Genomic DNA, 23892 nt, shown 5'->3' with positions numbered 1-23892 from the left:
TTAAGTCTTTATAAGTCTTTCTCGGTTCTGGAAATTGCCTCACTTGATCATTTTCATTCCGAGTATTATCTCTTAGGCAGTATATTAGAGTGTAACACATTTGGTTATTTGTTTAATTTCTATTTGGTTCAATCCCTAACTACAGCTTTCTTTAAGGGTACTGCTTGCTTGCTTGCTTGCGCAAAGTTCGGAACTAAGAATTCTTAGGAGTAAATTTAGTAAAGCGACGTGTAAATCTGATGAGAACCTGTTAGTTATGTATCCCTCTGCATATTAAACATGTATGGCGTAGACGAAAATTTAGATTCACTTCTAAGTCACGCTATCCTGATAAGTCGTAAGCCATGATTCTTTAAAATGCGTCGAAAACTCGATAGAATAAATCAAAACAGTGGAAATAGGCAAAAAATGTCTACATGGCAAGTTTTTCTCGCTTGTAGGCCCGAAACAAAATAATCCGAGACGCAAAAAATTCAAATCCTTGTAAAAAAAATTGTGACAAATCGCATGATTTTGCGAGACAGAGGCATCGTTAATTCCCAGTCCTAATCGAGTTGCTAAGAAGTTGCGTGTTATCCCTCGAGACGAGCGGTGGAGTAACTTTTCAAATTTGAATAACAAAGGTAATTTTCACTCCGTCGCTAAAACAATAATGAAGGCAGACCAGATCAATTTATGTTCTAGTTCTTTCGTATTCTGTTCGTGTAAAAACGCTGTAGTCGAACGTAACGTTTATATACACTCGACCCCATCGCCGTGGACCCCGCGAGCAGTTTCGGAAAACAGACTGTCAACATTGAACTTAGATTTACCAAACGTGTTTGCCAACGGAGGCATATAAACACTGAATGAGCAAACAGAGAAATCTTTAAGAGGTAAGATGAGCACGGGAATTGGGAGCAATCCAGTCGATCGACGAATGAGAAGACGACAGACCGAAGATTACCTTTATCGGGTGAGGTTTATGTATGGCGGGCTTGTTATTGATTTTGTTCTGCTATATTTCGCTTTTTACTCAGCTGTTTATTTATCTGTAGCTATGATCGTGTTTGATTAATCGACGTGTCTGTGTCTTCACCTGTTAGCGATTCCGCAGAGTTAACAATTGGTTCTCGGGTTGGTTTGATCGCCTTTACCTCACCAAACATTTCGATCAGCTGTATTTTATCAAATTACCGTTCACCGATTTGCTAAATTTTGTTCATTTCTCTTCCGTGAGATACGATTTTCGACAATTTTAAATAGTAATACGCGTTACTGTTGTTACGTTCGATTTACCCTGTCTGTTTTCGATTTACGCTTTATGTCGTCGTCGAGAATGCTGTCCTTATAATTGCATGTTCATTATAACTGTGTGAAAGGTTTCATTCTCAAGAGATCAAATTAAAGCGAGGTCAATTACATGTCCGTACTATTGACAGATATAAATCATACTTCGTTATGTCAGTTTCCAGGCTAGATCTTTGTATGGAAATAGTTAGATAATTCAAATTGATAACAAAGAAAACATTCACTTCAGTTATACTGCCGGTTATGCTATTTTTTTAATCAAAATATATTTTTTCTCTTTTTAGTTAAAAAACGTGAAGCCTTTTCTTGAAATTACACCGCCGAAGGAACATCAGCATCTTCAGTTGTCTGTCAAAAAAATGCAGGTAAATGTATTTGATTCATTGTATATTCATTTCAACATGTTGAATAAGATGAAATGACATATTGTTGTGGGGGGTGCTCTGGTGTAAGTTCTTATAGAATGAAAGGGAGGAAAGTAACCGTAACTTTATGGGTTACTATCCTAACCTAATCCTAACCCTAACCCTAACCCATGAGGAATAAATAAAAAATAAATTTACCATTCCCCCAGTGGAAATCTTGCCGGATGCACCCTGGCATTAATTTAAGGTGTTCAGGATGAAACACCTCCATTTTTAGCCATCAAGCTATCTTTTAGAAATAAAAACCCATGTCATTTCTGTTTTCAGTGATATCTTTTATGGCTTTAGTTATGCCCAGATTGGTTTCCATTGAGGCTGAATTCAAATTTTCTATAAATCATCCCAGATGTTTTCACATGGTGGACCCTTCTCCTCCCCACCTACAGAGAAAGGACTACACATAGGGAGCTTCAGTATTAACTTTTTCATTTCTTTAATTTGTCATAGATGCAGCAAGAGAGACAAGCTGCCATTGATCGGCAAAACCAAGTTATTGTTACTCAGCTGATGAAAATCAAGCAATCCCCTGCCAGAGTTGACAACTGGAATACGCAGTGGAAGCCAAGGTTTTTGCTTTTACCTTTGGATCAGTTTTGACTGACTGACCGATTGACTGACTGACTGTCTGTCCATCTGTCTGGCTGGCTGGCTGACTTGCTGGCTTAGTGACTGACTGACTGACTGACTTACTGAATGGACTGATTGACAGACAGACTAGCTGAAGGAGTCTGAACACGCTGATTGACTGACTGATTGAACAGTCTGATTGACTGATTGACTGAATGACTTATTGAATTGACTGACTGACTGGTTGACTGACTGACTAAATTGCTGACTGATTAATCAATTGCATCTGAAAATTAGATAATTTATGAAGATTAGATTAGGAAATCCAAATATGACATTTAAACTGATTCCCTATTTCCAGTGAAGCTTCAGTGGACGGCAATCAATCATCAGGACAAATATTAGAATTCAAGCTTAACTATATTATTATTTGCTTATTCTTCAGTTGAATATGTCTCTTTTCTTATTTTTGTGGTTATAGCAATGACAGGTTGAAAAGTTTCCGGGACAGAAAACAAAGAAGAATTAAACTGGAAAATGAGGTTTGTTCAGAAATATAATTATATTTACTTTATTACCAGGGTAGTTGCAATAAGTATCATTGAATGCTCTGTTAATCTGGAATTTCAAATTTTACATAGCTTTCCTGATGACTGGGTAGTATGCAGTTCCTGACCGGCCTTTCTGTCTGTTAGTAAGTCAGTCAGTCAGTCAGTCAGTCAGTCAGTCAGTCAGTCAGTCAGTTAATCCGTCAGTCAGTTTTTCAGTCAGTCATTCAGTCAGTCAATCAGTCAGTGAGTCAGTCAGTCACTCAATCAGTCTGTCACTCAGTCAGTCACTTAATTAGTCAGTGAGTCAGTCCGTCGGTGTGCCAGTCAATCAGTGAATCAGTCAGTCCATCAGTCAGTCAGTCAGTCAGTCAGTCAGTCGGTCAGTCGGTCAGTCGGTCGGTCCATCATTCTTTACTATGGTATATGCAATACAGCTAAAATGATTTTCCATGCTATCTCAGATATGACCCAAAAGTCTGCACCCATTTCTTAACCATGGCATGTGAACTGCCATCGTATCTAAACTACTCCCCAATTTCAAACAGGTGTTTTTGAGATTTATATATACCAACCACTCTGTAAGAGTGAAAACAATAACTGTGGTCTCATACTTTCTGGTCAGATTGAAAAGGCTAAATATCTTAAATAGCTCCATCATCAAACTGCCTATCTACACTTAAGCTGGCTACAAGAGCCATAAGCCCCTGTACTGTAAGATTGCATTGCATGCAAAGGAATTAATTTAGCTGAGCTCCCACATGTATTGTGTCTTGACACCCATTGAGGATGGAATATAATCCAGGTATATATGTTCATTGTGTCAGAATATTTAGAGAACAAATGGCAAAACTAAGTTAGAAAAAGACTAATATTTGGGTAAGAACTACACTATCACTAGACTTAAAAAATATGCGTACGTAGTGGGTCTTCAATAGCGAGTTGATGAGGTGTAATGTTGCAGACTAATAGCATGAAATATTTGTTACAAGAATTAGATCAGATTTAACATTGCTCACTTATAATGTAAGGGAAGGCTACAGCATAGTCCTCTCTGCACGCATTGCTTGCCCATTGCTTGTAACCTGCGCAATATAAATGTATGTTATTAGTAATAGATAGATAAATCATTTATTAACTACCGAGTACAACTTTTACTAAACAAAAGTGATAACCTGTTGTGGTGGAATCTTTTTATTTTCAGAAACAGCTTGAGAGACTGAGGAACATTCAACCATATTATGACACAGACAAATGGGTAAGAATAATCTCTGTGTTACCAGGTACTGAGTGCGTTCAAATGCATGGATATAATCATGGTCCTATCTACCCAGTCAGGGGGGCGTGCACTTGAATGGCGAAGGACGTGATTGTATTGAAAATAAGAAACGTTTTCATCGCAGAGTTTGTATCTTCAAAATCATGTTTTTCATCTACCATGATATTTATACTGTCTCTGAGCTGTAATAATGTTTTTATGGTAAGTTATTCACCCAAAAGTTATTAAACCGGCTGTACAGCCTCCTGTTCTATTTCCTTGGTGATAAAACTGTACAATTATATTCCATTTTTGGACAAACCGAAAATATTAATACCGAAAATCAGTCCATGCAACTGGTAAGTACATGACTCCCTTCCGGAATGACCGTTTTCCTGATCAGTTGTACGACAAATAGATGACTTTCGCACAATCATTTGAACGATGATATTTAATTTCTAGTAACAGGGAAGTGAAAAATGTACAGACGGCCAGATGCCAGTAGATGAACCTCTTGTACTTTGTTTAATTAGACCTCGAGCGGTCTTTTTCGAATCCCTGGAATTTTCGAGTCGGAAGCAAAAAACAAACAATTGAAAACGCAGAGCAAAAAATGGCGCGCAAGTACAAGAAGGAGTGTTTACCGTCAACCCTCGGTATGGCAAGCTTCTGATTTTGTTTGTTTTCAGGAAAAGGATTATAAAAAGCATCAGTACTACTTATGGCTGCTCGATGGAGGAACCAAAGAATATGACGAAATTGAAGACGAAGATGAGGTAACATAAAAAAAGCGAAAAGAAAAAAACATTGACACCAAAATCGCTAAAAGCAAACAAAGAACAAACAAAAAAACAAAACAAAGCAAGCATACACGGAGCGGGAGTCCGAAGTTTTGTTTAATTACAAACAAAAACTACAAACAGAACAGAAGAACTGCACGACACGAAGTCCTGTTCACATCCATTGATGAAATGTCTAAGTAAAGAAAAAGTAACCACTTAAAGTTGAGTTAGTTTTTTAGCAAGATGTATCAACCAAGTTTCCACGAACGGAAACGGGAAGAATTACACTGTCCAGGTACACGCATGACGCGTGCTGTGCATGCTAGGCTGATAATAGGGCGCGAGTTGGAGCTGCGTGACACGCGTGTAGAAGCTCGCGCACATGTTTTGGCTGTCGCGCACCGCACAAATCAAAACGTAAACTGAGAACAGTGGACTTGTAGCTTCTCGTGATAGCAAGTAGCGGTCTGTTTGACGTTAAAACAGAAGCACTATCGACTCTTCTGCGTTATATACACTGTTAGAGATTCAGTCCAAGAAGGCGAATTATCATAATTATTAATCTCGCTCGAAAAATTTAGCTGAAAACTCATTTTGCGTCAACTAAACCGAAACCGTTGAAAAGCGTACAAAATTTAGGATCGAAACTAACCAATCAACAATAGCGGAGTTTCCTAAGAGGTTCGCAACACCTCGCACTTTGTTGGGTTTTTAATTTTGTTAAATACTATTCGTATTCTTTAATGTGATTGGTTTATTTGAGAAACTGGATCGCTATCCTTTGTTCTCAAGTAACGTTCTGATTAGTTAACTCTTTTTCAAGTAGCCCGGTTCGAGTAGTCGCACTGTAAACACTGACACCGATGGCTCTTGTTATCCACAAGACTGTATCACATCGCTTTAATTTTAAATTTTTAAAAGAAGTACCCTTTACGTTTGCAGGAAGGCGAAAGCGACGACGAAGAAAGAGATAAACTTCCTCCTGTCGTAAGTTGACAGTCTCGTTAAAATATTTACATCATAGTATGTGTATTTGTTTGTTTGTTTTTTTTTTTACTGTCCCGATTTGCACTGGACGCAATGGCTCACATCTTTTTCTTGGATCCTGTGAAACGTAGGACAGCCCAGATGGCGAGAAAGGCGGCGAGAAAAACGTAAAAAAGAAAAAGGAGGAGCAAGTGAAGTTACCGCCCATTGATGGAAAGAAGAAAGGCAAAGATGGCGCCAAGAAAAAAGACGAATATCCAGAGCATGTTGTGATAATGGATGCCGAGGACATTCACAAAGCCATTGAAGGTGAGAGAGCTCAGTGAAGCGCCAATCGGTAGAGTCAAAGTCCACACGGCTTGTCGCTTCTTTGTTACTAAAAACGGTTATCATAGAAGCTAAAGAGTGGACCATTTGACTTTTGAGGGAGGGGTGGGTGATTCTGTACCGAAAAAAATACATGACTAAGACCACTGCCGAAAAAGAAATTCACGTGCATTCAGTGAGCCGTATAAAAGCATTTATTATATGGAGAAGAGTGTTTTACTGGGAACTAAACCACTCGTAGATTCCATACGCCACTTCATCTGGGACCCGAGTGGTGTATTTTCCGTATGTCACCTTTGTGAGTGTCGTATCATTCAATGACGTCACGATTCACGCCTTTTGCTTTTGTTGAATTGGTTTCTCCATATAATAAAAAGAACATTACACGTTGGCTCGAAGATATGAATTTTATGCTCTTGCCACTCGAACATAGAATTCATATCTTCTCGCCACCGTGTAATATCCTCTATGTATGTTACACGCAGAAAAAATATCGATATTTTATAAAATAAATTCTTATAAAAATGAAAGAGTGTTTATCCACCAGATGACCACCATTGAGGAGATTTCTAAAGCAAACCCGCCTCGCGATTTTTAGCTGTACGATATTTACACAAGAAGGCGTACGTTGTGGAACAAGCATGTACACATTTTTAAGCAATCCAAAGTATCCAACTGATCTTCTAGAGAGCTCGCTGTAGCCGAGGGAAGACTACTTAGCATTTTGCCTGTCTTAAATTTCTCTTTTTCTAATTGTTCGCAGAGAACGACAAAGAAAAGATTCTTCAAATCCTGGGTAGAGTCTCTGAAAAGAAGAAATTGGATAAATTAAAACAAAAGTACAAAGAACTTTACGATAAGGTAAGAAAAGAAAACCTGTAAAATAATTTAATTATTGTTTTTCATGTTTTAAAAATGAACACCGGAGAGGCAGTGTAGTTTGGTGTTCATCAAAAATTTGTTACGTTTCCAAAGCTATCTGCATCTTTTAAGCGTTTTTAGTGCCATTATATTGCAAACTGAAATTTCTGTTTCTTATTTCTTTCTAAATTAAACAGGATTTGATGGAGGAAGTCAAACCAAAACTAGACGAAGAAATGCAGGACATTTTGGATTGCCTGGGTTCCGGTGCAGAGGAAGACGCTACAAAGCTATACGAAGCCATGAAGGTGAGTAAAGCCATGCTTTTCTTCTTGCAGCTTACAATGCAAGCTGTCGTTAATTTCTCCTCCTTGAAAGATGTTGTTGTTACTCGCGTTTTTGAATTTTCATTCGCAAGTAACAACCAGTCCTGAGAAGCGTTACACCGAGCCCTGTAAACTGACGTCATCAGTTTGGCATTTCTCAAGCCCAGTCTCAAATAACGAGGCTCGCAAAATTTCTTTATTGTCTGACAATGTTTAACACTTTTTCCAACCTTTTGCATGTACTAGGGACTGGGAACCGATGAAGACATTTTGATTGAAATCCTGTGCACGCGGACAAACACGGTGAGCTTCTTGATTGTTACGAGGGGGGGGGGGGGTGGGGGGTGGGGAGAAGAATTAAAAATGATATAGGACGTTGCGCTTAACTGACTTTTTTGTCTTTATTTGTTGGTTCAGGAGCTGAGTGATATTCGAGCCGCTTACAGCAGAAGTACGTACCCTTTTATGTCTTCGCTTAAAATTGTGGACATACAAAGGCGTATTTTAAAACTCTTGGATTCAAACTGATTATAACAAAGTGATACTAACACTTTTTTGTTTGTTGTAGAATACGACAACTCACTAGAGACAGACCTGAAAGGAGACACAAGCGGTGACTTGGAGACTTTACTTGTCGAACTTAGCAAGGTACTAGCTACAATTACTGTAAAAACGAATGCAAAGAAGGGAGCTAGGGGGCTCGTAACAAAAGTTTCAAACACCATCGGCGCTAGTTTTTTACTAGCATCTTTTTAAAAATGCATAACTAAAATGTTTTACGTTAATAGGGTCAAAGAGATGAATCAACTGAAGTTGACAAGGAGTTAGCCAAGGTGGATGCTAAAGACATCATGGAGGTAAAACTTGTTTCGTTCAGTGCGTTCGTAAGTTCATTCCTCCCTTCCGTCCCTTCGTTCCTTCGTTCCTTCGTACGTCCCTTCGTTCCTTCGTCCCTTCGTACGTTCGTACGTTCGTTCCTTCATTCCTTCGTTGCTTCGTTGCTTCGTTGCTTCGTTGCTTCGTTGCTTCGTTGCTTCGTTGCTTCGTTGCTTCGTTGCTTCGTTTCTTCGTTCCTTCGTTCCTTCGTTCCTTCGTTCCTTCGTTCCTTCGTTCCTTCGTTCCTTCGTTCCTTCGTTCCTTCGTTCCTTCGTTCCTTCGTTCCTTCGTACGTTCGTACGTTCGTTCCTTCGTACTTTCGTTCCTTCTTTCCTTCGTTCTTTCGTTCACTCACTTGCAGATTAATGCCCACCAATCTCATAACTTGATCATAGGTGAAAACGAACAGTAAAACGCTATGCACGGATATTTGAGATTCAGATTTGACAGTAAATATATTTATCGTCATTCAAATAACTTCATTATTAATCGTCTGACTATAGGCGGGTGTGGCCAGTTGGGGAACTGACGAAGGAAAGTTTATTCGTATTTTCACTCAAAGAAGCCGTCCACAACTTGGTGCAACATTCCCAGAGTACAAGAAAGTGAGTTAGAGTGTGATGTGTAATACATCAAGTTACAGCCTTGTTTAAGGACATCAAAGTCAACTTCGATATCGCGAGGCAATTGAAAAACCGCTCAGCTTTCAGAAAACAATGCTCGAGGTATAGTAGAAGCAACGCAGCTTAAAATAAAATTCAGCACTCAGCGCGATTACCACCATAACGACCCAAGGCTCAAATCATAACTTACAGAGCATTTCACTCACGTGGCCAGCAACCATGTAAATTTGTCGGGAAAAAAGAAAGTTTTTATATAACAAAAGAGTTCAACTTACACGGGATTGGCTTGGTAAACCAACATGGCCGCCTTTTCATTGGTTTAGAACACCAATATGGCTGCCCTGACGTCATGTGAAAAAGCTTCTATATCACTATTAGTTAGTTAGCAAAACTAATGTAATGACCATCTAATCTGTGCATTTCTGCCTAACATTTTGCAGTTGACTAATAAAGATATCGCCGAGTCAATTGATAACGAGATGGACGGAGATCTACAGAAAGCGTTCTTAACATTAGGTTAGTATACATACTAAGGAGATGCGGTAGTCATATCTGATCCAAAACTCAAACTGCAGTTTGCGTAAACGGGCCTTTTCGCCCTCTCAAGACACGTCTAGTAATGTAAATCTACAGAGATCCGCGTTCTGTCATTGAATGGTGGTTATTTGCGGGCGAAAATTTAAAACTGAGCAACGCTGCACGGATCTCTGTAGAGCTACGTCATCACTTTGTAATCTTTCGTGCCCAGTCTCAAACGTATTTCGACGGTTGGTGTGTTACCTTGTCTTTAATTAACAATTATTGGCTGAAGTGGAGGTGAATAGTGTTGGATATTTACTACCGAGTCGGGAAGTGGTGAGGAAAATATCTATCACTTTTATCGACGCTGAGATACATTGACAATAAACTAACAAATAGTCAAAATCTCTATTCAGAGGTGAATACTGGCCGTATTTACGACGTGACCGTAATGTAACGTTCCACTAAAATGATATTTTTTTCAATTTTTGATGAAACCTGGGAGCTAGAGTTAGGGTTTGGGTTTTGGCAAAATGTTCCCTCCACTTGTCATTATTGAACTAATATTATTATTGTTTGATTTTTCTAAATAGTAAAATGCGTCCGTGATCCAACTGGTTTCCACTCGGACAAACTTCACAAAGCACTAGAAGAAGGTGACACTAAAACTGTGGCAAGAATTATTCTTGGCAAGAATAAAGTGAGTTTTAAATATGAATTAAGTAAGCCTTGCTTAAATGCTTAGTATCTGGATTATATAGTTGACAGCGCGAATCTTCACTTATTTAAATGATACCATATTCGAACTGACGTTCTTCTAACATATTAAACTTAACGAACAACTGAATTCCCACAAACTAAATGTTAAACATTTAGGAGAATTAAAGATCAACGTAGTAATCCGCTGTCTGCTTCTGTGTGGCATTGCAGGCTCAGCTGGACCAGCTTACAACAGCATACAAAAAAGCTCACAAGATGGAACTCGCAGATGAAATTGAGAAGAAATGTAATGGAGACTTGAAAGCAATTATTCTTGCTAAGCTAGGGATAGGTGAGGAGGATAATTCTGGAACTTGTAAACTGCTATGATCATACAAATGGTAAGAGCAGAACGATCATCATGGAGGTGTCATCAAGCGATACACTATACTGTACTCTTCAAGAAAGTAACAAAACTGCTTGCAGTTAGCAGACTCCCAGAAGTGTTAGGAGTTCTGGTAAACTCCTGCAATTTTTTTCTTACCTTTTGAAACAATTTCTTCATAGAACAGAGACCACAGTCAACCGCAGATGAAAAAAAGTGCTTTTGTTTACTTACGTTAGTTTTCGAAAATGTTATAGTATGTAATGGAATATATAATTCCAAAATTAAACTGCATTATACATGGTCATTATAAATGGTGACGTTTTCTTTTAGCATAACTAGAACATTTTTCATTTTATGTAATGTTTAAAAAAACGAGAAGCAGTGTTTTATCGGATTAAAAACACGAGGCGTAGCCGAGTGTTTTAAACCCGATAAAACACATACTGCGAGTGTTTTGAACAGCTTCAAAAACGTTTGTCGTAAATCTTTTTTTTATTGCAGTAGACACAAATATTTACATGACTTTGAGTACAACACTTAACTAAACATAAACAGTACTTTCGGTGCAACACAACTAACTCACACTTTACTGAGTAGATCTACTCATTTTCTCATTTGTCCTTGGGTTTATTGGGTTTGTCCTTGGGTATTATTTTCTGGAGAAAATCGGCTGCAAAATTTAGCCGTGTCGTTATTAAATTTAAAGACACTCATTAAACATTCATTTCTTCTTGTATTTCCTTTATGAATTATTAATGAGCTTTTGAATTCCAGGCAAAGAGAAAAAGAAACAACCCGCAAAGGTAAGAAATATGAGTGCCACATCATGAGGAGCGAAGTAGAAGTAAGCTGCATAACCGCTTTCCATATGGTCGTTGATGATAATTCTACCAATTTTTTGTTGTTTAATAAAATGTCGTGCGTTGTGGAAAAGATAATGGAAATTTCCTTCAGTTTTTTTACCAAGACAAGGAAATTTTGAATAAGGTCATACAAATTCGAAAGAAAACAGGGGAAAATCCCGAAGGACCTTCATTTTAAATGGTTCTTTTTACGGACAAAAAAATGCCATATTTGTCTCTGACCAATCTGAATTTGACTCGTAGCCGGCGGAGAAGCAGGAGAAGGCAAAGAAAGAAGCACCGAAAGAAAAACCCAAACCGAAAGCTGTAGCAGCCCAGGACAAGAAAAGTGATAAAAATACCGCGAAAAACAAAGAAGACGAAGCCGCACTGGAGAAGGACGCGGATGAATTACGTAAAGCGATCGAAGGTAAACGAAAGTAAACAACACTATTTGGAGGAATTTCACAAGACTGTAATTTTAGACTTGGGGAGTTTCCTGCATTTAATGGGAAAATAATTATCTATGTAAGTGATCGGGGGCTTCATCAACGTTTTCAGCAGAAGGGCAACTGGTTTTCACAGATAGGGACAACTTTTTGAATGATCTTCTTTAGACGAAAAGTTTTCCTCTGGATGGTCAAATTAGGCAGGCAAAATCATCCTCACAGCCGGTCAATTTGTACGGTGCCCGGCCTGCAATGACCCCAGATGTGACACAAAACAGTTTTCTCGAAGATATTCCATGTTGCAGCTATAGCTTTCCCCAAACTTCGTGTGTAAGCCGAGAGACTTCACGTTAGATTTGCGCTATCTACCTTTTAGTTTTCATCATTGACTTCATATAATCGATCCTCAACCATTAGTTGCGATGGTTTCTTGTCATTTATCAGTGCAAGTCCTTTTCTTAAATCAAAGCACAGGTTTGGTTCCATTAATGTAATGATCTTGGTAAAACGTTCCAAGCCGAAAACTGCTCTTTCTCTCTTCAATTAAAAGGATATATAGAGCCGATTACTTCACTACGTATAAAATCATGATTCCAAACTTACTTTAGCATCTAATTCCACTGATATCTTTCTGAAACTTGTTCTCAGCTGAAGACAAGACAAAGATTGTGGATATACTGGCAAAGAACTGCGCTGATAAGACAAAGCTGCAAAAGCTGCAGGACAAATACAAGAAAAAACATAATCAGGTATGATATTTGGCGGTGTTCATCTTGGATATTAATTTTGGCTAGTTTAATTAAGCAATAGACCACAAGTTTTTATGGTTTATAGGCTGATAAACCACGCGGGATGTTGGAAGAACACGAGAAGAATTCGTAAATTACGAGCCGCATAATTCAGAAGACACGCGAAATTTCCATGAGTTTATTGGCACAATATACCATAGCTGATTGACCAATCGGAGCGCGCGCATTCATTTAATTATTATATAACACCAAATAAGACGACCAAGTAGAAAATATACTGTTAGCATTTGTTTACTTCCCCTCATTTGGGGACTTAAAATTCTACATGTTGAGAGGAAAATTGAAACACGAATCGATCTTCGTCTCGGGAGATACTGGTCTGGGAGGGATGACGTGGTAGTGAAAGCGATCGCCTCCCACCAATGTGTACCCTGGGTTAGAGTTCCTCCTGGTTTCACGTGTGGGTTGATATTTTGTCGTTTTTTTTTTTTCATTTTTATTATTTTTTTTCGGGTACTCGCTAAAGACCTGGACATAGGGCCCGTATGAAAACCAAGTATCGCTGATGTGGCTTCCTCTCTAAATATTGTAATTTATGTTTTTGCCTATCGAGCTCTTCCATTCACCCACTTTTCCACAGTCGATTTAATATTTTTTTAAACTTGTTTGTTCATAGGACTTACTTGAAACGGTTAAGCCAATACTAGACGAGGATGTACAAGAGGCCGTGGAATCGCTGTTGATGGACAGCGCAGCACATGATGCTAAAAATCTCTATAACGCTATTAAGGTAAGAAACACGAGAATTTCATATTCAGTCCAGGTTTTCGTTATTTGTTGATTTTACCAGTGGGTTTATTTTAAAATTAATGTAGTTAGTGTTCTGCATTCTCGGCATGTTAGTCTCCCTCTTTCTCTCCTACCTCACGCGGTCTGCTGTTACTAACGATGACTAACAGTTCTTTGTCCGACAAGCGTTTTGGATTTTTTAAATAATTTCTGTTTCTCTACAGGGCCTGGGCACTGATGAAGACATGCTGATTGAGGTTCTTTGTACAAGAACCAACTCGGTACGTTAAGTCTCAACCGAATACAAAGCTTTAAAGTTCCCGCTTTGGCCACGCCCAATGAAGTTGACCGCGTAACGAAAGATTGGTGCCGAGTAACGTCACTTCTGTTTTATGGGTCTGAGAAATTGTACGACTCGGACGTATGACATGTCTAGATAAATACGAGACGCATAAAATTTGTAATTAGAGCCTATTTTTTATTTGATGTGCAATTATCTGTTATCTCTGATCTCACGAATCACATCCCATTTATTATATCTTTAATTTGATTTCGTAGTGATATCAGTTAAATAACTTTCTTCATCTTCTTTTTTTTTTTTTACGCAGCAACTGAAAAAGATCAATACAGCTTACAGCAAAAGTATGAGTGGTGTCTATTTGCATATTGTCTTGTTTCCAATCTTTCTCGTCAACGTCTGAAAACGTCCGTATTCTGTTGAAAATATAATTAGTTTAATTTCATTCTCTCTGTCTGTCTGCAGTGTATGGCAATACATTAGAGTCCGACCTGAAGGGAGATACGAGCGGCGACTTGGAGACAATACTTGTGGAGCTAAATAAAGTACGAATAATATGTTTATGTAGCTCATAAAAATGGAGATCCATTAGCAGTGGATTTGAACATGCATTCGCTTACAGAGATGGTGTCCCTGTTGTGCATTTTCTATGCTGTGTTCTGTGCAAAGTCGAAGTACAGACTTTCTTGCTGTTCTGATTAAGCCACAAAGAGCGTCTGATTGTAAGAGTTTTAGAATGATCACTTTTCATTCAAATTTTGGGCGATTTCTCAGCTCTGAGTGAAAAGTTCAGCCCATTTTTCAACCGCCAGTAAATTGTGCAGATCTCAGCTCACAAGTACCAGTTGAAAATCATATCATTTTTCAGCTGACAATTAAAATTTTGAACAATCCTCAGTTGCCAACTAAGCCTCATCAAGATGCTTGTCGTGTGTCCTCCGGTTGATTATCCAGTACACTCTTCACAATTGCTTGTTGCTGAACCTCGATAATTATTGTTCTTTGCCAAATTTTAGGGTCAGAGAGATGAGTCTACTAAAGTTGACAAAGAGATGGCCAAGAAAGATGCTAAAGAACTTCAAGAGGTGAGAAAACAAACTTGACTGCAAGAACTTTAGATCCAGTTGTTTCAGTTAATATTCGTTATGTGTCCCCTTCGTTCAACCAGAGTTAAGGCCCAGGTACGTCAAACGTCGAACTTCACATGAGACGAACTGAATTGCAATTTTAGTCGATCCAAACGGGTAAAGCTCGACCGTTGGGTCAAACGTCGAACTTAATTCAAATTTAGATCGACCAACACGTTTTATCTGTCAAGTCGGACAAACTCAATTCAGTCAAACGTCAAACTTGTCATGAAGTAAGAGATTATCAAGGTACTTACCTTGATAATCTCTCGCATGAACTTAATGCGTTCAGTTTAGTTCGTCTCATGTGAAATTTGACGTTTGACCTGGGCCTAAGAAACATATTACGCGCTAAATTTAAATTCATGATGTATCTGTAATTTCGTAGGCGGGTGTGGACAGCTGGGGAACTGACGAAGGAAAGTTTATTCGTATTTTCACTCAACGAAGCCGTCCACAACTTTGTGCAACATTCCCAGAATACAAAAAGGTAACAGCGTGATGATATATGTTAAAGTTTTTACAGGTGAACTATCCACTACGGCATGTTGTTTATATGTGCTTTTTATCGATTTACAGCTGACCAACAAAGACATTGCAGACTCAATCGACGCTGAGATGGATAGCGATTTACAAAAAGCCTTTGTGACAATTGGTATGCAAATCAAATATCTCTTCATAATTAACAGGACAAAAATGTTCATTTTATGGATCGTTATATGTTTTAACAAATGTATCGTACCAGCTTGTTCGATTCGCATTGCGGAAATATCGGTCAGATGTTTACTGTTTGCATGTTTAATGCTCAAGCAGCGGGCAAAGTCCATAAAAAGTTGCAAAAACAAGCAAAGCTAATTTAGTAGAGCATTTCTTATCATAACGTCTACAATGGCTCTTGTAAAACTCTACAACTAAAACTCTGAGTCAGACGTCGTACCAGAGTCAAATCAAATTCGGGATTTACTGATGCCTCGTTACAATTCTCCTCCTAACTCCCCATGGGAACGCAATCTCGCCAAAATACATTAAGAATTTTGTTTGGCGCAACAGAAGCACGACGCTTGAACTGGGCCTTAGCTATCCAAATTGTAAAATTCAAACTGGTCGGGGAACCAATAAATACCAGTTTGCTATATATTAAAAAAAATGATATGTACATGTAGAAATTCGTTCAATTGCGTAAAAGGGGCCAGCGTTTTTTAAACAGTTGCTGAAACAAATTTCGATTCTAAAATCACCAGAAGCATTTTATTTCATGCGAAGTTAGGTTCATTACATATTAAGCTTAGTTACTAGAGCGTTGAGCAAAATTAAAAGTTATTCCCTTTTTGCATTTCAGTTAAATGTGTCCGTGATCAAACAAGCTTCCGCTTGAACAAACTTCAGACAGCATTAAAGGAAGGTGACACAAAGGCTGTAGCAGCAATCATCCTCAATAAAGACAAGGTAATTTAAAATTTGTTTTACTCCACAGAATTCCTCGACGACTGTCTTCTCTCTGTTTTATGCCCAGTGCTCCGCCTGGGCCGGGTTGTTCAAAGTCCGATAAAGCTAACTCAGGATTAGCGAGAATTTTGCTTTTCGGTGAACTTTTTACTTTTGGTTTTGAGTTTGGATAATCTCAAACTACGCAAAACAAAAGCAAGGAAAAACATTAATTCAAGAAAAATTAATACTTTGGTTAACTTTTAGTCCTGGGTGAGCTTAAACAGGGTTTCGAATAACCCGGCCCTGGAGAATCAGCCACCAACGATCTCACCCCCAGCGCTCCCGGTCCGGACCCAGCCTCTCCAGCTGGGTCCAGGTATAACCGATCGTCGTCATGTCCTACCAAGATCCCGTCGCAGGGTGTCTCTCGGCCTGCCTCTCTTTTGTTGACCTTGTCGATTCCACAGAAGCACTGTCTCGACGAATTCAATGCTCTCCTACTCCCCGTTCTGATTCTCATTTTTCAAATTTGACTATAACACGTAAAGCTCTTCTTGAACTCTGAAAAAATTGACACCTTGCACATTTGAGCACCATTCTTTCCAATTAGAACTGAACTGCTGTAATCATTTTATGCAGGCGCAGGTCGGTGAACTGGTGGCGGCCTACAAGAAAGCAAACAAAGTGGAACTTGCAGATGAGATTGACAAGAAATGCGAAGGAGATACAAAGACGCTGATACTAGCAAAGCTCGGAAGAGGTCAGCTGATTTTTATACTAAGAAATAAAATACTCTCAACTAGATTACAAAATTAAAAGAAGTCAGGCGTCAGTACGATACCGGCATTAAGCAGCTGCGCAAAGTTCGGGTTTTTACTCGAAGTTTAGTATGTTTTAGTTTTTATGTCTTTATTCAACAACTCTAATCAGAGTTGTCTTCCCTGTTATATCGTGCAACTTTATTTAGCAAGATAAAGCCATGTCATGGAATAAAATAGAAAAGGAAGGGCGAAACGTTTTCGTTAGTTTTGATGTAACAATAACAAAAATGTAGTAGCCGTTATGGTTTTTTTTTTACGTTCTTTTTTCTTTCTTTTCCCAGGGAAAAATAAGAAGCAGCAACAGAGGGTAAAGCCTTGTTATCAATCAATTGCGATAGCTCTGTTTGCCTTGTAGTGCATATGCTTTCTTGACCAAGATAGCTAGATACTAGCGGAGTTCTTTTTTGCGTGTACGTAAACGAACAACTTGGCTAATATCCAGCCATCTTGATTGAACAAGCTGTCCATGTAATTAAGTAACTCAGGCCTTGTTTATACGTCGTACTTAATTATGACGAATTTAATTTACTTTTAAAAATTCGTCGATTGGTCGTTCTTGGACTTAGACATCCGGATTTTAAAATTCCATAGCCAAGTCCTCAGTCAGTATTTTTTTCGGACCAGTGGCGGGATTCTCACCAAGTTACGACCGGGCGAATTCAGTCCTAGAAGGCGGCGGCTACTTAGGTTACACCTTATCAACATGGCGAGGTTTAAAATGGCAAATAATGTGTCAGAAGTAACAGACAATCGAGACGTCAACTACCACATAGGAGGAGACAAATAAAGAAAAAGTTTCTTGCGCGGTTGTGCGGCCTCTAGCTGCATGAACACGCTATATCAGCAATTTCTATGTACCAAAATGGGTAAAGCGTGTTCCACGAATTTACTTAGTTCTCCAGACGTTATATCTACGCTGCACAATCGCCTAATTTAATTACTGGCTGGTATTTGGGTTAAAATCGTCGTAATGACTTAGATCGACTTAATTACTTACTAAGAACTTAACTGTGTGAAAATCCACGAAGTACTCATGGACACCGAATTAATAGTGCAGTACAAAAAGCTATATAGCGTTATGTAAGTTTATATTTAGTTGTAACGCCATCAACAGCCTGGAGCCAAACAAGACGCGTCCAAAGCAAAACCTAAAGCAAGTCAGGAGAACAAGAAAACCGACAAAAACAGCGAGGAGAACAAAGAAGCAACAATGGAGAAAGACGTGGATGAATTACGAACAGCTGTGGATGGTGAGTAATATATCAAACACGAAAGAGCGTGTTTGACCACATTTCCCACACCGAGAAGAGAGTTGAAAATACGACGCGTAGCGGAGTATTTTTGACGAACTTTGAGGTGTTTGGAAATGTGATGAAGCATGGTCTTGAGTGTTTGATATATCTTCTCAATCGAAACTAACACTAAGGAGAAAACGGGGAAATAAGATCGCGAAAATCTAGAGTAAATTAAGATCAGATAACCAAAAACCGTCACGGACTTGATTTCCTTTGTATAAACTCGATGAATTATTAACGAGTTTGAGACGTGAACTTCAAACACTCTTTAAAACAAAGTTAAAGCTCTCTCATGTTGCTGTCTTCTTTCGTAACCTCTTCTCATCATATTCTTTATTAAGTTGTTTAAGCCGATTAGGCATCACACCAACTGCATCTTGTTTTGCATAAGTTGAACTATTTAACTCCATAGTTTCACTCCACCCGCCCTGAATTTTCTCAATTATATGGGAAAGTCTTCGGACACGCAAATGGTTTTTCGCTATTCTGCGGTAGTCAAGATGGCCGTCTGATCTAGCTAAGGGACGGCAAATTCGGTATTTTTATTCTTAAGCAGTCGTAGTTTGGGAGTCGTATAATGTAAAACGGTTTCTTTGTTCTTTTTTCTGTATTAGCTGGTGATAAGGACAAGGTTGTGGACATATTAGCAAAATATTGTGACGAGAAATCCAAATTACAACAGCTGAAAGACAAATATAAGAAGAAACACAATCAGGTATTAATTATAATTAGTAATTATTAATCAATTAAGAATTAATTAATTAATTGGTGTCAATTGATTAAGTTTCCCTTGCCTTCTTTCCATTTTCAATGGTTTTGCTTATCAATGCATCTGTTTTGCTGATCCAGAATCTCTTGTGTTTTATGCAGGACTTACTAGAGGCCGTCAAACCGGTTTTGGAAGAAGAACAGTTGCAGGACGCGGTTGATTCTCTCTTGATGGAGAGTTCTTCGTACGACGCAAAAATTATGTATAACGCTATGAAGGTATGAAAGCACGAACTCCATGCTAACCACCACGGCTCTTCGGTAAAATAGTAACGTAAACTATTCAGTGGTGTTAAGCGTCCGCAAGTTTCACGTTGGGTTATTTGTCGGGTCGAAGTGAGGGCGTTGTAATCTCAGTTATCAGTTCAATTTGCGGTGGTTTATCAGCAGTCAGTTAAAATTAATATCTCGGCTGTCGCTTAAGTTTGCAGATCTCACTTTGAGCTATGAGTTAAAAAGTGTTCTCATGGGAACGAGGTCGAAGGGTAACACGCGTCATCTATCGAATGGGAGATGGGGTAGGGTCCAGTTCTCAGCATTCGGTTAAACCCCATCCATACCTTCTATTTAATCTGGAAAAAACTCCTATTGCTTCTGTAAAGGGCGACTTTTAGTTCGAGTTTTTCTTAACCTGTTTAATCAATTCGTAGGGTCTGGGCACTGACGAAGATGTGTTGATGGAAGTTCTTTGTTCCAGAGATAACGCTGTAAGTCCTTCGCAATGAAAATCCATATGGCTCTTAATACAGGTGTTTTATTTTTGAAAAAAAAACTAATAACACAAGTTTTAGATAGACGTAAGAATACATCATCCAAAACTACGATTCTTACTCAAATTACAAAGTACCTTATCAAAAAAGTTAAATTTTATAAGTTGTAAAAGAGGCAGGAGCCTTCTGAAAAGAGCTTGATGTTACAAACCTTTTTTCGCTACTTGCTGTAGACTCGAACAGTGGGAATGTATCGCTGAGGAAATTTGAGACTTTCATAAGCGGTGGTTCTTTGCTGAAAATGAAAAATTTGGCCAATTCTTAGCTATCAGCCTAACTGTAGCCAGACTCTCAGTTGATCATCATTTAACATAATTAATTAAAGCTACCTCTCTCCTCAGGAACTGGCCAAAATTAAAGAGGCATACACAGAATGTAAGTGAAACTACCGAGTTATAGTTATTATTATATATACCGCTAAGTGGAACACCTTAACAAGTATTCGTTGTTCGTCTCTTTTTTTTCGAATTTATAGCGTATGGCAGGTCGTTAGAAAAGGACCTCAAAGGAGACACGAGTGGCCACTTTGAAGATTTGTTGGTCGAATTAAGCAAGGTAAGTTAAGCGGGTACCTTAATCTCCTCTTTTCCCATTTCATGTTACAGTAGCAAAACGGAGCGATTCGACAAAATTTTACAGACAGCATTATGTGTTGTAATAGAAACATCTCTTTAGCAACACATTCAGTGAAATGGTATTTGGGCATTTCGGCCAAGAACTACAAAATAGTCCGAAATTGACTCACTTACATGTTGGGTTGTATCATGATGCAAATGAGAAAAGCAAACCGCGCAAAGGGCTATTGGTGAAGCTTAATCATGGTATAAAAATGATGAGTGTTTTTTTTTAATAGCGTTTGTTTGTTTCTCTTTGTGAATGTTTTAATTGTTATCTGATGGACTTAGGGGCAGCGAGACGAATCCAGCAAAGTTGATAAAGGTTTAGCCAAGAAAGATGCAGAAGCTCTCATGCAGGTATTTCATGGAATGTTATAATTTCACCGTCACCCGGTACAAAGTGAAACATGAAAAGGAAGTGAGCAACCATTCTTATCCTTTGGCTAGTTTATCTCTGTTTTTGTTACTAATATTCATCTTCTTTAAATCTGGGAGCTGACTTTGGCCCAGTTCTACTAGTATCTGAATTTCTGTCAACTGTTTATTCAATTAGTGGTCTGTCCTATTACTTTGTCAGTTTGTCTCTCTTCCTGGTATTCCATCTAAACTCGTAAATCCTTTTACAATGCGTGGTGGCCAATGTGGTGGCCTATATTGAGGAGAGGTCTGGGCTCTAGACCTAGCTACTGTGCGTTTCGTCATGTTTTGTACCCAGGCAAGATACTTAACTTTCACAGTGCCTCTCTTCACCTCTCCCCACGGAGTATACAGGTAAATGCGAGCGAACTGCGAGGACAATCTAACAAAATACCTGGGGGCAGGAGAAACCTGTCATGGACTTCACACGTGTCGTGCGAAATATTGACCCATAAAAATATGTCGTTCAAACAACAGAGCGTGTGAGAAGCTAAGCTAAGCTAATTGTATCTCTTTTCGCTTATGTTTATAACCTCAGGCTAGTTATCTTGGCACGGACGAAGACAAATTTGTGCAGGTGTTTACTCAGCGAAGTTTTGCTCACCTCAAAGTAGTGTTCCAGGAATACAAAAAGGTAAATGTAAACCAAAATGCTCTGAACACAACAGTTTGCCCTTGATACTTATTGACAAATTTCGTCTTTGTTTCAGTGTGACTAAGTTGTCCTGATTTCAGCGGCTTACCTCTTTTTAAAGTCGTCTCCTTATCCAGCCAGGCTTAATAATAACATAATTAAAAACATTGAAAACTCGCTGGCTTTAGGTCCTTACCTTTGATTTTAGAGTAGCTTAACTTTCCGTTATTTGTTTTTGTCTATAATTTGTAGGTTTGTAATCAAGAAATGGACGAATGCATCGAGGAGGAAATGAGCCAAGACTTGGAGAAAGGATTTTTAGCGTTGGGTACACTGCCTTAACTTTATTGTTGTTTCCATTGATTTATTGGCTTGAATTAAACAGTAAAAACGTGTAAATATGTGTAGACTGCCAGCATCCGGTCTTTTCTGGTAGATTCTTTAGCTAACGAGTGTCCCAACCCCTTTCAGGCTGCATCGCCTCGCTTCATACTCCCTGCCTCCCACGAGAGAAAAACAGTGTGCCTTCAGTTTAAACCATGTGCTAAATAATCATCGTGTCTTAGAAACTCGGTCGCACAAGACATTTTCTCATCCGTTCTTGTATTTTTCGTGTTCTCTTTACAGTGAAGTACACTCGGGATCCTGCTACTTTCTACGCTGCTAAACTCCAGAAAACTTTAACAGATGGCGATACTGACACGGCTGGACGCGTCATTCTCACCAGCACAACGGTAAAATTATTAAAACCAGGGTGCATTCAGAGTAGATTACGCCGAAGATCTTCGGCGTAACCTTTCAATTTCTGCGGCGTTCTGGCGTGCGATTGCAGTTTTTGGCGCGTACGTTTATATTTGCTGGTGCTGGCGTATAAAAGCTTAAATACACACGGCGAATTGGCGTGATAACTATGGCTTCATAACTTCTCTTTATCCTCCATATCCTGGTCGATAACGGGCATCTTACGATCCATTTGAGGGCAAATTTTCCCACCCGCGTCAAGTTGGCGTTTTTAAACGGCCGCTCACCAGGCGGAATTTAAAAAGCCTAGGCGTACCTTCGGCGTGAAGGTCTTGCTGAATGTACCCTGGTAAGTTAAAACATAACGAAAATACCCTTACAAAACTAGGATCTAGAGTATGAAGTTGCAATAATAGTTACTCTAAGCCAACTAACGGAACGGTTACAGATTTCGAATTTTCTCTGGTTCCCAAAATATATCAAAGCCAGACCACGCATAGCTCATAGTTGTTCGGGCATGACCTTCGTCAGGGCAGGACGCGAAATGAATTATTCTCGTTTTGATTTATTCATACAGAAGGTATTTACAAGGTTCATTTCTTCCCAGGCCGAGCTAGCAGATATCGCAGGAGCGTACAAAAAGCTTACCAGCAAAGATCTCATCAAAGATGCTGAAGCAAAGTTCAGTGACAACATGAAGAAACTGATTCTTCCCAAACTGAAAAAAGGTATAACTTAACGTAGTTTTGAATGTTTCACTTTGTTTCGTTCTGTTTTGTGTTGGGCGTGGTTTTGGAATTCCTTCTGTAACTTTTTCGAAACTTTTGTTTCTTTTGTTTAACTACAGCGGTCCAGGAACAGAAAGAAAAGGTTAGTATTGTCCCATCTGCATAAGTTGTAATAAATCAAAGAAATGAATTAAGACGAAGAACGATACCCGGAATACGCAAGCTAATGAATGAGAAACAAGGTACTGTCAAACTAAAGAACGAACGCGTGAACAAACGAACGAACGAACGAACGAACGAACGAACGAACGAACGAACGAACGAACGAACGAACGAACGAACACCAACGAAAGAAAAAACAAAGGAACGAACGAACGAATGAAGAAACGACTGAACGAATGAGTAAGCAAGCTTATGCGAACTTAAGCGTGTGAGTGTCGTGTTTTAGACTGATATTTATTAATTTTGTCCTTTTTCACTCACCAATCAAGGAAAAGGCAAGCAATGATCCTAAGAACAAGAAGGCAGCGACAGGTGGAAAACAAGATGGCGCTGCGGGAAAGAAAGCAGACGCGAAACCTACTGCTAACAGGAAACCATCTCAGAAGAAGAAAAGCCAGCTGGATGATAAACAAGAATATGCAGCGCTGCGAGACGCTATTGATGGTGAGTGCTGTCATGGATCTGTCATTCATTGTATGGACGACTTTGTCCAGCAAGATTACTGAAAAGAGTGTTTTTGTTTTCTCACCTGCAAAGCCAATAATAAAAAGACGATAAAAGAGATTGTGTGCAGAAATCTTGAGAAGAAAGAAGACGCCAAGAAACTAGTGGAGGACTACAATTCCAGATATAGCAAGGTGAATCACTTTGGAGTCAATTTCGTCAATTCCTATAGTTATAACGTGAAGTGTGTGTACGAAGCGCAGGATGCTCAAGTGAA

The 23892-nt window shown here is 38.9% G+C and overlaps 1 protein-coding gene across 1 annotated transcript in view; it reads left to right on the top strand.

Moving 5' to 3' along the window:
• The window catches only part of LOC145484560 (uncharacterized), a 51232-nt gene that overhangs the window by 2891 nt on the left and 24449 nt on the right, over nt 1–23892 (top strand). The window contains exons 2-45 of the mRNA XM_081463144.1: nt 1575–1655; nt 2163–2281; nt 2764–2824; nt 4035–4088; nt 4778–4864; nt 5813–5857; nt 5989–6166; nt 6948–7045; nt 7243–7353; nt 7618–7674; nt 7789–7822; nt 7940–8019; nt 8160–8228; nt 8751–8852; nt 9311–9386; nt 9983–10089; nt 10320–10440; nt 11251–11279; nt 11583–11748; nt 12416–12516; nt 13193–13306; nt 13530–13586; nt 13914–13947; nt 14069–14148; nt 14620–14688; nt 15119–15220; nt 15310–15385; nt 16070–16176; nt 16798–16918; nt 17261–17286; nt 18094–18229; nt 18889–18989; nt 19145–19261; nt 19693–19749; nt 20154–20187; nt 20288–20367; nt 20718–20786; nt 21385–21480; nt 21733–21808; nt 22108–22214; nt 22829–22949; nt 23069–23091; nt 23441–23615; nt 23709–23809. Coding sequence (XP_081319270.1) covers nt 1575–1655; nt 2163–2281; nt 2764–2824; nt 4035–4088; nt 4778–4864; nt 5813–5857; nt 5989–6166; nt 6948–7045; nt 7243–7353; nt 7618–7674; nt 7789–7822; nt 7940–8019; nt 8160–8228; nt 8751–8852; nt 9311–9386; nt 9983–10089; nt 10320–10440; nt 11251–11279; nt 11583–11748; nt 12416–12516; nt 13193–13306; nt 13530–13586; nt 13914–13947; nt 14069–14148; nt 14620–14688; nt 15119–15220; nt 15310–15385; nt 16070–16176; nt 16798–16918; nt 17261–17286; nt 18094–18229; nt 18889–18989; nt 19145–19261; nt 19693–19749; nt 20154–20187; nt 20288–20367; nt 20718–20786; nt 21385–21480; nt 21733–21808; nt 22108–22214; nt 22829–22949; nt 23069–23091; nt 23441–23615; nt 23709–23809 — 3855 coding nt within the window. The remainder of the gene's footprint in view (nt 1–1574; nt 1656–2162; nt 2282–2763; nt 2825–4034; nt 4089–4777; nt 4865–5812; nt 5858–5988; nt 6167–6947; nt 7046–7242; nt 7354–7617; nt 7675–7788; nt 7823–7939; nt 8020–8159; nt 8229–8750; nt 8853–9310; nt 9387–9982; nt 10090–10319; nt 10441–11250; nt 11280–11582; nt 11749–12415; nt 12517–13192; nt 13307–13529; nt 13587–13913; nt 13948–14068; nt 14149–14619; nt 14689–15118; nt 15221–15309; nt 15386–16069; nt 16177–16797; nt 16919–17260; nt 17287–18093; nt 18230–18888; nt 18990–19144; nt 19262–19692; nt 19750–20153; nt 20188–20287; nt 20368–20717; nt 20787–21384; nt 21481–21732; nt 21809–22107; nt 22215–22828; nt 22950–23068; nt 23092–23440; nt 23616–23708; nt 23810–23892) is intronic.

Source organism: Orbicella franksi, chromosome 4 (genome assembly GCF_964199315.1).
Source record: "Orbicella franksi chromosome 4, jaOrbFran1.1, whole genome shotgun sequence".
NCBI classification, from domain to species: domain Eukaryota; kingdom Metazoa; phylum Cnidaria; class Anthozoa; order Scleractinia; family Merulinidae; genus Orbicella; species Orbicella franksi.
This window is presented reverse-complemented; position numbering and strand designations above follow the sequence as displayed.